This window comes from Rhamphochromis longiceps, linkage group LG9, assembly GCF_057381845.1.
Source record: "Rhamphochromis longiceps isolate RC_006_pf linkage group LG9, R_longiceps_female_GT1.1, whole genome shotgun sequence".
In the NCBI taxonomy this organism is placed as follows: domain Eukaryota; kingdom Metazoa; phylum Chordata; class Actinopteri; order Cichliformes; family Cichlidae; genus Rhamphochromis; species Rhamphochromis longiceps.
In genome coordinates this window covers 27,437,785-27,453,089 of record NC_140565.1, presented here as the reverse complement: position 1 = coordinate 27,453,089, position 15,305 = coordinate 27,437,785, and the positions used below count along the sequence as shown (strand labels likewise).

The 15,305-nt window shown below is 36.7% G+C and overlaps 2 protein-coding genes across 2 annotated transcripts; one reads left to right on the top strand and one right to left on the bottom strand.

Moving 5' to 3' along the window:
* Window positions 1–4,232: 4,232 nt before the first annotated feature.
* LOC146662475 (uncharacterized) lies at window positions 4,233–13,243 on the top strand. Its single transcript, XM_085419127.1, has 4 exons — window positions 4,233–4,363; window positions 7,260–9,888; window positions 10,278–10,395; window positions 11,543–13,243. Exons 1-4 carry the CDS (start codon window positions 4,268–4,270, stop codon window positions 11,781–11,783), a joined length of 3,084 nt encoding a protein of 1,027 aa, XP_085275253.1. The 5' UTR covers window positions 4,233–4,267; the 3' UTR covers window positions 11,784–13,243.
* A 41-nt stretch (window positions 13,244–13,284) lies between these two features.
* On the bottom strand, window positions 13,285–14,956 carry ccl20b (chemokine (C-C motif) ligand 20b). The gene is made up of 4 exons (XM_085419128.1): window positions 14,746–14,956; window positions 14,538–14,640; window positions 13,778–13,852; window positions 13,285–13,670 (listed from the first exon to the last, which is right to left on the bottom strand). The coding sequence occupies exons 1-4, from the start codon at window positions 14,825–14,827 to the stop codon at window positions 13,619–13,621; spliced, it is 312 nt and encodes a 103-aa protein (XP_085275254.1). The 5' UTR covers window positions 14,828–14,956; the 3' UTR covers window positions 13,285–13,618.
* Between the last annotated feature and the right edge of the window lie 349 nt (window positions 14,957–15,305).

The following is a 15,305-nucleotide window of genomic DNA, read 5'->3' as shown; positions in this document are numbered from 1 at the left end:
ACTATTTTGTGCAACTTTTTTGTATTTACAGTTTTGAGGGATAAGCCTCTTAAATTTCTCTAACTACAAATATATGTTAAAAAATCAAAAACGATTTTCAATTTTTTTGTAGTTTATTGCACTTTTTTGCAATTTATGTAATTACTATGCACTTAATGAATACATATTATTAAAATCTGGGCTATAATGGTTGTATTGATGTATAGCAACTTGAAATGCTCCCAAAAATGGCTCCACAGCATGTAAAAATATAATATAAGCTCTGGCGGACTTGGTTCTATGGTAGGTCTTAAAGGGTTAATGTGCCTGTTGTTCTTTAGGTCATATGAACAGGCTGTCTCCATTTTTGCCAGATATGAGGCTATGACAGAATCCCACTTTTAATCTTCACTTTAGTGAAGATACTATCATATTGTATAACTCAAACATACTGGAACAGCAAAAGGAATGTACCAAATTATTCCAGAGTCAAATGCGTCCAACAGCTAACAGGACAAGGATCCAAGGACAAGGAATCCACATAATGAAGAATTTGTGTATTGGAAAACTGCACCATTTTCCTGGATTTCTACATCAGAGGTGGTAAGTGCAGCATTAACATAAGCCATAAAGGACAGTAGATTTTTTTACACAACAATGTTCTCTTTTGTCGTTTTGACATCGGGGCAGTCAGCTTTCCAGCTGCTTCTGCACTCCACACTTGTCTCTCTCCTTATGTCCCAGCGTCACTGAAAAGATGGAAGAACCTGATTACTGAGTGGCAGCAGCTGTCCTGCCAGCCAGACTAGCACTGCCCCTTGAGCCCGCTATACCACCCTCCACTGCAGTGGAGCCAGAGACCACACCCCCTCCACAGACATGTTAGTCAGAAATGTACCAGGTTAAAATAAACTTCAAATATCCTTTAACCCTTTAAGACCTACCATAGAACCAAGTCCGCCAGAGCTTACTTTATATTTTTACATGTTGTAGTGCCATTTTTGGGAGCATTTCAAGTTGCTATACATCAATACAACTGTTATAGCCAATATTATACTAATATGTCTGCATTAAGTCCATAGTAACTACATTAATTGCAAAAAAAAGTGCAATAAACTACAAAAAAATTGAAAATCGTTTTTGTTTTTTTTACATATATTTCTAATTGGAGAAATTTAAGAGGCTCATCCCTTAAAACTTTAAATACAAAAAAGTTGCAAAAAATAGTTTACAACAACAGGAAATTTATTTTGAGTGTCTTCATAGTTTTAATTTTGAGATAGAGCAATTTTTATATACTGCAGGAAAAACGAAAAACAATCCTATGATGCAAATTTGCAAACAAAACAGCATGTGCATCAAAATAAATAAACTATTTCCAGCAGTGCAATTTGAGTTCTAAGCATCCCAGAAACTATTCAGAAAAGCATAAAGTCAAACATGACTTATAAAAACACCAGTATAGGCTTTTAAGGCCTACAAGTAAAAAACTACATTTTCCGCGAAAATGACGTCACTTCCGTTTTCGGGCAGGGAATGGCAGACATGCGATCATTCGTGCTGACATCTTTTTCAATGTGGGAAGTGTTACGAACAGCTGATCGGATCGGCAAAGTATGTTTCTGGAATATTATGTTTTTGTTGCTGCAAGCGCTTTTTATGCAATTTTTGCAAAGCTATATGTGGAAGGAAACCGTGACCTAGGACAAGCTGATGGCATAAGATGCAGTGTTGGGTAAGTTACTTTAAAAAAGTAATTAATTACTATTACTAATTACTTAATCAATATTGTATTTAAAATACTTATCTAATTACTGTGTCTGAAAAGTAACTTAATTACTCAATAAGTAATTTAACTAAATACTTCCCCATAAACCTTGAGTGGACAAACAATAGAAATTAAACTCTCTAAATAATAAATAATTTTAAAAAAAAAATACAAGTCAACATGAAATAGTTTAGCCTTTTTGCTTCCTGAATCATCTTTATTACACTCTATAAAAACAAAACATTCTTTAATAATTACATTTTTTAGTAAGGAATGTAACTTTCTTTAACTAAGAAACACAATTCCAGAATAACAAATATATTTTTCTGCAACATATCTGAATAACAAAAAAGCTTAACTTAAGAAATGTTATACATGACATATTTCATGCAGTAAACATTAAAATTTTACATTTTCAAAGCAATGAGTAACATATTCATACATAATGTATGTAATCATGTCATGTGATTCAACGAAGTGAAGTTAACTCTGAACTTTGGTTAACAAACAGAATTCCTCTGAAACTTCCTCAAACCAATGAGCACCATATTTCCTGCATGCTGTATGCACTCATGTTTTCCAAAACATTTTTTGTACTACTTAGCTGTGTTGTTTTTGAAAAAGTTGTTGTATCTCATTAATGTAAGTCTCTCAAAGCGTTCACTTGACAGTCTGTTCCTTCTGGGTGTAAGCACAAGATTGCCGAGGCTAAAAAGCCTTTCGACTGGTGCGCTTGATGGTGTGGCTGTGTTGTACCTGGCTAAGAACACCCAGCTCAGACCCAGCAGATTTCAAATATTCCATCACCTCTGTTTCAGCAGAGTAGGTACAGTCGTCCTCCTCAAATGAAAAAAAGTCATCAGTGGAGTTAGCAGGGTTCTTGTGATCTTGAGCAGGTTGTTGGTCTTCAAGAGACAACCCACGGCACTCTGTAGTAAGCATTGCCCTAACCATGTCTTTTTTCTCTTCTTCTCTGATCCAGCGTAACTTAAATTTAAGCAAAGTGACTGCAGCCAGGAGAGCTTCTTTATTGTCCATCATTGAGGAAAAGCGCACCTTGATCGCCTATGAGAAAAAAATACATCAGACACTTCACATAAGAGCATGATAAATAAAACAAAAATTTATTTTAGGGTAAGGCTATATATAGATTACCTTAACAATGATATCAGGGAGGGATGCTGTCAGCTTAAGCTCGTCCTGCAGTGCCAGTGTCCTGGACATTAGAATCTCCAGAGTTGGAAGAAGGATTCCAAAATAGCAGTTCTCTTCTCCTTGCAATATGTCTAGTGCAACAGTGAGTGGCTTCAACACGATACAATACTCCTTTAGGAACAGATACTTCCGATCAGTGAAGACAGTATTTATTTAAGCAAGGGGAATGTCAGTGATCCTGGACAGTGTTGTGAAACGAATTTCATCGTGTTGAAACAGGTACTATGAGTTTTTTCTTGAAAAAATTATCTACCAACTCTGAAGCAACAGAAGAACGGTTTGCTTTTGTCCACATTGCAGAACACTTTGAAGTTGCACTTCGGTAGATGAATTTTGCCTCATTTGCTTGAAGCCATTTCTCAACATCATGAACAATTAAGTTCAGTGTGTGTGATGCACATCTTAAGTGTGGAGGGAGAGAAAACTGTCCTTCAGATTCTGTGGAGAGGGTCTACTCAACATCAGTAAATGTCACCCCTTCATCTTCTTCCGATTCCTCATCAGAGTCTGATTTTTGGAACATTCTAAAAGCTTTGATAAAATTGAACCCATTGTCTGTCACAGTGGCTGTCACTTTAGAGTTCAGTCCGACCATAAGCCGAATGTACTTGCTCGATTTCATTGTCGATGACATCATATGTGTGTCTCCCTCGAACTCTTTTACATGCTAGCGCTGCATGTCCTCGTACAAAAGTAGAAGGATCAATCCAGTGTGGCGTCATTCCGAGAAAACTTTTGTTATGGCTGGTCGAAATGTCAGCAGTCGTGGAAATATATTCCAAACTCTCAAATGTCTCTTTAAGCTCCATTTCCATGTCAGCATAACATTTATCTAAGTAAGTAGAAAACGTTTTTCGATCACGCAGTGCTGCTTTTTTGCCACACACAGGTATTTTGTTTAATATGCACCTAAAAGACGGAGACTGAGAGAAAGGGCCTGACCACAGTTCCACTTCCTGTATACAGAGTTGAATTAAAGGACATGGATACACTGACTTCACTGGTTTTAATGTGCTCATTGATCAAGCTTAGGATTTTTTATTATTATGAAACCGCACATGATAAATGTGGCTCTTGATGTAAAACTAACAGGATTCCTTTTAGTAGCTGGATTAGTCACAGAGGGGATAGTTTTCCTCTTTATTTAAAACGATTACATTTAAAGGTGTTTCCTGTTTTGCCTTCATAGCCCATTGGTTCAGCTCTTTGTGTATTTATAGCCCTGTCACTTGTCAGCCCACCCTCTTTACGAAGCTGTTCTCCTGCCTTTCTATTTTCCTACAACATTTCAGCACTTCGTGCTTCATGTCTCATTCCTTGGTCACTTTGCCTCTTGGATTGAATGTTGGATTGGATTATCTACCACAGTCTTTTTTTTCAACAAATCTTCATTTAACTTCAGTAAGTTTTTTTAAGATTTCATTTGTTCTTCATGCCTCTGTGTGGGTCCAAATCTGAATTAAACTACAAATGTATGACAACTAGGGTTGTCATACATTTTACTTGTGCCGTAAAATGTATTTCTCTTTTAATAAAACTGGAAGGTGCAATGAAAATAGGAGGGACTGGTAATAGTCTCAGAATGAGTAATATTTGTCAAAATCGTTTGCAAAAAATTGGCAACAAAGTCTTACCCACGCCTCGTTTCTTTATTATGGTGCTTTTAAGGACAAAGACCTTCTTGTAATTTCATTTTTAAATGGTTTTGAGCAGCAGTTTTTTGTGCTTTCTGAAGGTCTTTAAATGTTCTTCTTTGGACATTAACAGCTTTTTTTTTTTACTAATTTTCCTCCCAGTCTTTGTACCCAACTTTCTTTTTTTTTTGCTTCTGTTTTATGGTTAACTCACTTAACACTGACCTATGACTCATTCAAGGAAGAAAAAGGCACCTAGCTCTGTCTGCACAAAACAGACAACTGAGCAAAGGACTCATTTTAAATTGGTTCTCTGTTACTAGCTGTTACCAAAAAACACAGTTTGTTCCCATTTTTTTAGTTGAATCAAGGAAAACAGTTTGAGTGGCACAAATGGTATTTTTGCACCAGTAAGCAGACTCCCAAAGAGCTACTAGCTGAATACTTGACACATCTCAGCTGTGCAGCATGTCTTTAAAAAGTTAGTAAAACTATGTACAGCCTATGAACAGTATCTAAAAGTCATGTCTGTAAGAAACCGAAAAAAGGGTTGATGTGAAGAACCAATTCTTGAGGAAGAGAAAGCGTGAGACTGGCTGACAAATTAAACAAGAACTGAAGAACTGGACTGAAAATCAGTTGCTACAGGCCTTATGAAATGATGACTGCAGATTTAAAAAATGTGGTTCACATTGTCAGTATGTACAGAGGAGGTCAGGAGAGATACAACAATGAGTGTCTACAGCCATCTGTAAAACAGAGTAAAGGTTCTGTTATGATTTGGGTACCTCAAGAATTTGATCCGTCCTGTAGTACCATACAGAAACATTTTATTTGCAACATTTCATTTTTCAGCATGACAGTGATCCAAAATCCACTGCCAGTGGAGTAAAGCAGTAAAGCAGAATAGAAAAAAACACAGAGTGGAACAGTACAGTCATGCACTGGCCTTTCCAGAGCCTCAAAATTGTTTCTGAAGGCTACTTACATAAGTTATAAAAAAGCTTGCCTAAAAGAGTTTGGCCTGTGTTGAAGTATAAATGTGGTGTGACCAAACATCAACGTTCTATAATTAGGTGCACCTAGTTCCATTTTTCTGGTTAAATATAAAGAACTGAGGAGTGACTCAAGACTGCACACTGCATCATAAGATACAGTGGCTTGCAAAAGTATTCGGCCCCCTTAAACTTTCCCACATTTTGTCACATTACAGCCACAAACATAAATCAATTTTATTGGAATTCCACGTGAAAGACCAACACAAAGTGGTGTACACGTGAGAAGTGGAACAAAAATCATACATGATTCCAAACATTTTTTACAAATAAATAACTGAAAAGTGGGGTGTGCGTAATTATTCAGCCCCCTTTGGTCTGAGTGCAGTCAGTTGCCCATAGACATTGCCTGATGAGTGCTAATGACTAAATTGAGTGCACCTGTGTGTAATCTAATGTCAGTACAAATACAGCTGCTCTGTGATGATCTCAGAAGTTGTCTAAGAGAATGTTGGGAACAACAACACCATGAAGTCCAAAGAACACACCAGACAGGTCAGGGCAATGATGAAATGGTTTAAAACAGGGGTGCCTAATCCCGGTCCTCGAGAGCTACTATCCTGCAGCTTTTAGATGCATCCTTGTTCCCACACACCCGAATCAAATGAATGGCTTGTTGTCAGGCCTTTGCCAAACACAATGGCATGCTGAAGAGGTAATCAAACCATTTGATTCAGCTGTGTTGGAGTAGGGATGCATCTAAAAGCTGCAGGATAGTAGCTCTCGAGGACTGGGATTGGGCAGCCCTGGTTTAAAACAAAACATATCCATGTGTTAGAATGGCCCAGTCAAAGTCCAGATCTAAATCCAATCGAGAATCTGTGGCAAGATCTGAAAACTGCTGTTCACAAACGCTGTCCAGCTAATCTGACTGAGCTGGAGCTGTTTTACAAAGAAGAATGGGCAAAGATTTCAGTCTCTAGATGTGCAAAGCTGCTAGAAACATACCCCAAAAGACTGGCAGCTGTAATTGCAGCAAAAGGTGGTTCTACAAAGTATTGAATCAGGGGGCTGAATAATTATGCACACCCCACTTTTCAGTTATTTATTTGTAAAAAAAAAAAAAATGTTTGGAATCATGTTTGGAATGTATGATTTTCGTTCCACGTCTCACGTGTACACCACTTTGTGTTGGTCTTTCACATGGAATTCCAATAAAATTGATTCATGTTTGTGGCTGTAATGTGACAAAATGTGGAAAAGTTCAAGGGGGCCGAATTCTTTTGCAAGCCACTGTATTTGTCATAAAATCAAGATACATCTTACTCCATTAAACACTTAAAGCCTGCATACACACCATATTTTGAAGATGTCTAAACTTCTCCAAATCTTCTCCTGGCTACTTTCACTATTTTTTTTTAAATATTAAACTAGTAAAAGGAAAGAAATAACAGAAGTTGGTGGAAAGTGTCAAGTACAACACAAAGATTTCTGGATAGTTCCATCCTAATGTGACACAGCGCATGTCATAAATTTGGAATAAAGAGGTCTTGATGCATTTTTGTATTGGTTGTAAGATGAATAAGATATTTTTGACTCTTTGCAATTAGTTTTCTTGTTGATTCCTTAATTTTTGTTTCTTTATGTTTTTTGTTTTTGGCTTCCCAGGATTGTCTGTGGCAGTTAAATTCAGTGGACTATGGACAGTGGACTATAGTTTGTTTTCTGGTTGTCTGTGTTGAGCTTTCCTGTTTGTTACAAAGATTAATAATGGATCCTGGATTGGAAGAGGAACAAACCAAATTAGAAAGAGGAACAAAATGTTGCAAATCGCGGATTATTTTTTACATGCTGTGCATCATCAATTTCATTGCACCGGTTGATGGATTTTCCCTGAAGACTTGCAGAATCAGCTACAGTACAGCCATATGTGTCGGAAGTAAACTCAGAGCTGTTCCTGAAGATATTCCCTCAACTGTGACAGGCCTCGATTTAACTTCTAACAGAATTTCAACAATACATGCATCAGACTTCAAAGATCTACTAAATTTGACTAAGTTAGACCTTAATATCAACAACATTTCACAGATAGAAAGCGGTGCGTTTGCCAATCTAAGTTCTCTTGAGACATTAAATCTAAATAATAACAAACTTGTTACACTGGGAGAAAATGTTTTTGATGGCTTGAGTTGCCTCATTGAGCTAAGAATTAATCAAAATCGCATTAAACAAATGGCATCCACATCTTTTAAGTCCATGACAAGTTTAAAACTTCTGGACATTTCTCATAACAAACTGCACCACATTACAAAAGTTCAATTGATATTGCAACATCTGCCACATCTACGGGAGCTGGTAATAAGCAACAATGATTTAACCACTTTTCAGTCATTTGAACTGACAAACAAATCATTAGAACTTCAGTACCTTGATTTGTCGAAAAATCCCCTCGCAGTCTTCAGGATCACTGCCGATGTTTTTCCAAATCTCACCTGGTTTAAAATTGGGAGCCCAGCCAAAAAGAAACAGATGATATGGGACGTGCAAAACAAGACATTTCTTAGTCGTGTTACTACTCTTGACATTAGTGAGCTTCATTTGGGTCTTGGGGACATGGAAAGGTTGTTAGAGTCAGTGAACTCATCATTAACTATTCTGAGAATGAATGCAATGACACATAACCTGACCACACTGATCAACATTTCCTGCACCATCCCAACAATGAGGACTCTGCAGCTTCGAAGCAATAAGCTCAGCTTTGTTAATGCATACTTGTTTAAGTTGTGTATTAATGTAACTGAGTTAGTTTTGACAGACAACAAAATAAAATACATCCATGATGATGCTTTCAGATCCCTTAAAAACTTAAGGATTTTAACGCTGAGTAAAAACAGGCTTCCACTGGTTCCAGCTGCAACAAGGAATCTACCAACTCTTTCAGAGCTGGATCTCAGCACCAATAACATCAGCACACTGGACTGCCATGATTTCACCAATCAGACAAAGCTCAGAAAGCTTTATCTTTATCAGAATTCAATCACAGCTCTGAAACCATGTCTTTTCAAGGATTTAAAAGGATTACAAACTCTAAAATTACAGACAAACCAAATAACTAAATTGAACAGTGCTTTCAAAGAACATTTGCCAAACCTCACACAGCTGCATTTGAATGGAAACAAACTCACTGCTATCAAAAGGGATGCATTTAAAGGCTTGCACTCCCTCCAGAACCTGTCATTACACCAAAACAAAATAAAAGTACTTGAAAGTAAGAGTTTCAGTGGACTGACAAATCTGACCCAAATTAATCTACAAAACAATGATATTTCACAAGATGAACTAAACAAAGATGTTTTCAGTCCTCTGATTAATTTAAGAAGACTTGATTTGAGTGAAAATCACATCAATTACAAGAAAAGTAGAAATTTGCCGGATCCTCCATTTTCTCAGCTGTCCCATCTAGAGGAACTGCTTGTTTTTTCACAACACTACAGGTTGCATAGTTATCTGCCTGGGAACTTTTTGCAAGGTTTGACCAGTCTTTTGAGTTTCAAAGCCAGGAATATCCGTATTGCGTCTCTGGACAAAGACACCTTTGTTTACACGCCACAGCTGCAATTACTTGAACTTTCTTCAAATGAACTTAAAGAACTCCCTTCAGATCTGTTCTTCCCAATTCCAAACCTTAAAAGCCTTTATATATCCAGGACAGCTCTTTACTCTCTAGAGTTCCTTAAAAATGCCAGCCTCACAAAGCTGGAGTTTCTACAGGCAAGACAGAATTTATATTCAGTTATCCGCGAAGAAGATATAAAATCCCTACCAGCTCTGACTTATCTGGACCTTCAGGGCAATGGATTCACCTGCAACTGTGATAACAGCTGGTTTCTCTCGTGGGCAATAAATGACAGCAAAACTCAAGTTTATGATGCATATAACTTTACGTGCAACTATCCACAAGAATTCAAAAGTAAGAAGCTGTTGGACTTGGACACCCGCTCCTGCTCAGATAACACTGACTTTATTTGCTTTGTTCTCACCACGTGTGCAATCCTATGCTTGATGGTGGTGTCCTTCACTTACCATTTCATGGGGTTGCAGCTGGTCTATGCCTATTACCTGTTCATAGCTTGGCTCTTTGATAGAAAGCACAAAAACAAGAAAACTCATCATCAGTACGACGCCTTTATCTCCTACAACACCCACGATGAGCCTTGGGTCATTGACAAGCTCTTACCAAAACTGGAAGGAGAACAGGGCTGGAGACTGTGCCTACACCATCGAGACTTTGAACCAGGTGAGATGCAAGTTTGAATTAAAGTTAAATAGTAATGGCTTGACAAGTGGGATGTCTCTTAAAATTGTGTGTTTGTCGGTATCTCTGTTTAATCCCAACTAAATTATTAGATTCAGGACATTTTCTAGAATGTTTTCAGAAAAATGTAACATCATTTGACTTATGCAGTTATATTTGAAGTGGCAGTTAGTCTCTCTTTTGATTTATATAATTGCACTATCTAACAATTATCTGGAGACAATGAGGGCATGGTGTTAGAAGCTTTTGCAGTCAAATGTGCACTTTCATATGTACTCCAGAGGGTGTCACTATACTACTTTACTAAAAAGCTGAGGATACAAACCTCATGGTTTTATTACTGGCTGTGTTATTTTTCTTCTCCTCATTAGGGAGACCCATCATAGATAACATTACAGATGCTATTTATGGAAGCAGGAAGACCATTTGTGTGATCAGTCGCAAATACCTCGAGAGTGAATGGTGCTCCAGAGAGATCCAGGCAGCCAGGTAACCTGTTGGCGCACCACAAGACTGTAGCAATAACATTAAAATATAAAATTGAAATTGAAAGGTGTTAACAGTGCTTTTATGCTAATGTCAACAGTGACAATGGCACAACCAAAGTTACTCCAAATACAGTGCCATGAAAAAGCATCTGCCCCTTTACTGATTTCTTTTTTCTTCTACTTTTTTTTTTGTTTTGTTTTTTTGCATATTTGTTACGCTTACATGTTTCAGATTATCAAACAACATTTAATATTGGACAAATGTAACCAAAGCAAATAAAAAAATTATTTTTTAAAAGATGATTTAATTTATCAAGGGGGAAAAAAAGCTTTCAAACCTACGTGGTTGAGTTCAAAGTTGAGTTCAAATTCACTAACCATACCCAGGCCTGATACTCCCAGACCTGTTAAATCAATAATTTACTTAAACAGAACCTGCCTGACAAGGTAAAACATCTCAAACAGCAATTCAGCATGCAAAGATCCAAAGAAGCTCAAGAAAGATAAGAAAGTCATTGACGTCTGTCAGTCTGGAAGGGGTTATAAAGACTTTGGGACTTCAGCGAACCATGGTGAGAGCCATTATCCACAAAACTTGGAACAGCAATTAAACTTCCCATGAGTGGCCAGCCTAACAAAATTACTCCACTTTTTATTGGGAGTTACAGAATTAGAAATGAGAATATCAGAGAGACAGCTCAGGTTGACCTGTTTGGAGACAAAGTTTGAGAGGCAAGGTTAAGATGGCTTAGGAGGTCACATAGGAGGTTCATGGATGTGAAGCAGGACGTGCTTAACTGCATCTACTATATGTGGCGGAAGAGGATAGGTTGAGATGGAGGCAGATGATCCCCTGTGGTGACCCCTAAAGGGAACAGCTGAAAGAAGAGGACTTGACATTACTGTGTTCCACTATGTGATTTTCTGATCTGTGCAGCACTGTATATGTTACACCGGCATGCTTAAAATTTCATTGATTTTTTTTTTTTTTTGCTAGCTTTTAATTTCCTCTTTAATCTGCCATGTTCACAGGTGTTTTATTTTATTCTCTTAAAACATGTTTATTTCATTTATTTTTGTATTATCTTCATTACTTTACTCTTTTAAAGAGAGTACTTATGCATCCCTTTTCTCCCTCTTATCTTTAGTTTCCGTCTGTTTGATGAGCAGAAAGACGTTCTAATCCTGGTATTCATGGAGGAGATTCCCAGCTATCTGTTGTCTCCTTACCACCGCATGAGAAAGATGATAAAGAGGAAAACCTACCTGAGCTGGCCGCGAGTTGGAGAGCACACCGAGCTGTTCTGGGAGAAACTTTGCCAGGCTCTGGAGACCAGAGAAGATCCAGAAGGAAAGATGTTACTTCTCACTGTGTCAACTGTGCCATGAGGAAATTAAAGCAATTTTTTTTTCTCTTTTTTAAAGGTTATAGATTTATTTTTTTATTTTTTTATTCCATGATAATAGTTTACAGTGTTCTGATGTTTCATTATTTTAAAAGTTTTGAGTGTTTCTCCAGCAAATATTTGAAGTTTTACTTACTTACAGAAATGTTGGTTTTAAACAGAACCAGTGAAGCAAGAAAAGATGAAACAAATGTCTATGATAACTTCACTGCAATTTCTTGTTAATCAAAGTATTACAGAGTCAGCATTTTGGTCAATTAAAATGCTGCACATAATTCATTCAATCATACATCGTCTTTTTGCATTACTGAAACAAAGAAGTTTTGCAAGAAGTAAGAGACAATGATTGTCAACTGAATATAACTTACATAATAAATGACTGAGAATCATAATGAATATATAAGAATATCTTACTATATCTATCGTAGATAAAGGACACATATGTATAATAAATGCAAACAAAGCCTTTTAAACAAGTCTAAAGTATAATATCTCTCTTGGTTTAATTACTAAGCTTGTTTAGTCACTGCTGATACATAACAATGGAAAATCACATTTCATGCACTGTAAAAGTAATTTCAGTTCTTTTCAAACTTTATTTCAGCCTTCCTCATTAAGATGTCTGTCGTTCTTTGGCTTGTGTGAACTTTGCACCCTCTACTTATGCCAGCGTTATTAGACAGGTGGTTCACCCACAGGTTTGTTTATTGAAGAGTTAGGTAGTTAAAGTTAAGATAACCCATAAAACCATCCTGCAACAGATGTACCAAGCTCAGATACATTGGAATTATCCAATTAAACCACTATTTCTCTAATAGGTAACACATTTTATCCATCTATGAGTGCCTCCCCACAGTTACTAAGAAACAAAGTTTGTTAAATTAAAATCATATGGATAGTAAGACACAAACTAGTGACTGACAAGATATAGTCATAAGAAAAGTGTTCACTGAGATCATAGAGTGAGGCAACTAAAAGGCTATTTTCCCATTGTCTATGCAACAAAAGGCATCACCCCTTGCTGGCCATCAGAAAGAAAGCAGGTTTATAACTCTTCTACAGTGGCTCAATTTTTCAGACTTCACAGTCTATGTGAATGAACTAGACTTAAACATATCCCTTCATTTGTGATCATATTCCTTCCATTCTGAATATTTTGTTCTATGAATAATTACATTAAATAAAGAACATCTTTAATTTGTATTCCAGTTATACAACAGGAAAAAACATTGATGTTCTTTTTCCAATGTTTAACACTAGGATTTAAACCTTTTAAACAGAGATGTAACCTTATAAATATGGTATTGTACATATTTATCACTGTTTGCTAATCACTGTCAGCTAATTTCTTTTTATTTAGGATCCTTTTGCAGCGTGATTAATTCTTTTTTTTTTTTTTACCCGATGTAGAACAAGGACAAAAATTTGACAGCATGTGGTTGTTTGTGGAGTCCATACAGACAGACATGTGTTTTTATCAAATAACTCTTTTAATAAATTCTCTGACAAATATTAAATACAATAATTATCTCACACTTTCTGAAAATACAGGGTTTTATATTTCATCTTCTTCAGAAAATAAATCAAACAATAATACATATAACAAAATAATAATATTTTACATTACTTTAAAAAAAAGCACAAGTTTTTTTGTTGTTGAAGCACTAAAGCTTATAGCTCACACATGTATTAAGAATACTACTCTTCCCTGTTTATAAAACAGAATAAATAAAAGGAAAGGTCACACAACAAATTATATTTATGTGTAGATTTACTATTATGATAATATTAGTGCAGATAAGAACACTTAAAGAGAGTTTAAGATGCATTGTTGTTAGAATTTTCTTTGTTGGTCTTCCGCTTCTTTTCACTGCAAAAAACAAAATCAATGAAATAAGATCAGTTTGACTCACTGAGCAGCTGAGAGTGAATATAAGGCACAGACAAACAATACACCACAGGGGCATTTATACTTACTCATAACACTTCATCACTTTCTGGGTCAACGGCTTTGATGGATCGGCACACACAAACCTTCCCGGAGCATGAAAACTGTTGGGAAAGAGGATGAAAGCAGTCATTTACCCTCAAGATACAGTTTCTCTCGATGGAGTTTCATTCCAGTGTGTTAGTTTGATTATTAACTGCAGAGCGTCCTGAACTTATCGTGATTGATTTTTAGTCACGGATTAAATGCTGTTTTGCTATTTAGATACACAAGGTTTAGTCCGTCCGAGAGAGCGCAAATGCCAAGCACACACAGCCATTATCTTTTCACCACAAGGTGAAATGTGCAGATAAGATATGTTACACAGAATTCATAACCAGACACCAGGATGAAAGATTGGCATTAGCTCTTGCTGGTTTTTGTACATGTGTATCACATTACTGGTTAAGTTTCCTATCTATAGTCTTTCCTTGAGAATACCACTACTTAAGTTGGCCCACATAAACTGATTGAACAGATATTTATGAGCAGTCTTAATTCATTCCCTAAACTTCTTAAATGTGAGCATTTCTCTTTTTATGTAATAATAATACATTTGATATATAAACTTTTCCATAATCTAAAATCTTTGTACAGAGTAAACACTACTCAAAAACTAGAAAAATGCACAACTTGCTTAAACTTCAACTTGACTACTTCTTAGCGTTTTAGTTTGTTAGATGTCTTATTTCCTCATGAATCTACCTGCTTTTATCATGCTACACTTCCATATAAACCGTTATAACTTACATGATGGCGTTGATGTCACAGGCGTTATTGATGTTCTGAATGGTGTAACCCAGAATCCGTTTGCAAGGAGGCTGACGATTGGAGTACCTCAGGCAGCAGCTCGCTGTAAGCACACACACGCACAAAGAATCCACTATAAATCACACTTTTAACTTACTACTGGCAATATTAGTGAAAGTGCATTAAAATATTAACTAGTATGAAATACCTGATTGTGCGCTGTCAAAAAAGTTGATGATAATGACGAGGGAGCACAGAGCTACCATGAGACACGTTTTCCTGCTTGCCATGGTTGATGAGCCAACTGAGAGCGTTCACTCTGCCTTTCTGTGTCTGACGCTGAAAAGGTGTAACACCTGAAGGCGATCAGAGAGAGTGTGACAAGTGCTACTTGGTGATCACTCCTTTAAGTAGGCCGACTCTCGGAATTTCCCGTCGGGCAGGATTGTGTAATCCTTTGTGTCATTGTTAAAACACTGGAAACAGAGCAGGAAATAGAAAAAATTCCAGCTGGCCCTGACATGGGAGGAAATGAAGTTTAAAAAAAAAAAAAAAAAAGTTAAACATTGGCAGCCTGAACTATGAGCTTGGCTGGCGCTGGACTCATGTGCAGACTGATTCCCTGAAGAATGAATTCCAAGTGAAACCAGATATCAGTAAAGTACATTTTTAAAGCAGTATTATGTGAATATATGTCATATTCTATACAATTGGAATTAGTTTTTGAAACCAAATGAGTCACCTCCTGGTAGGCATGATTAATAATGC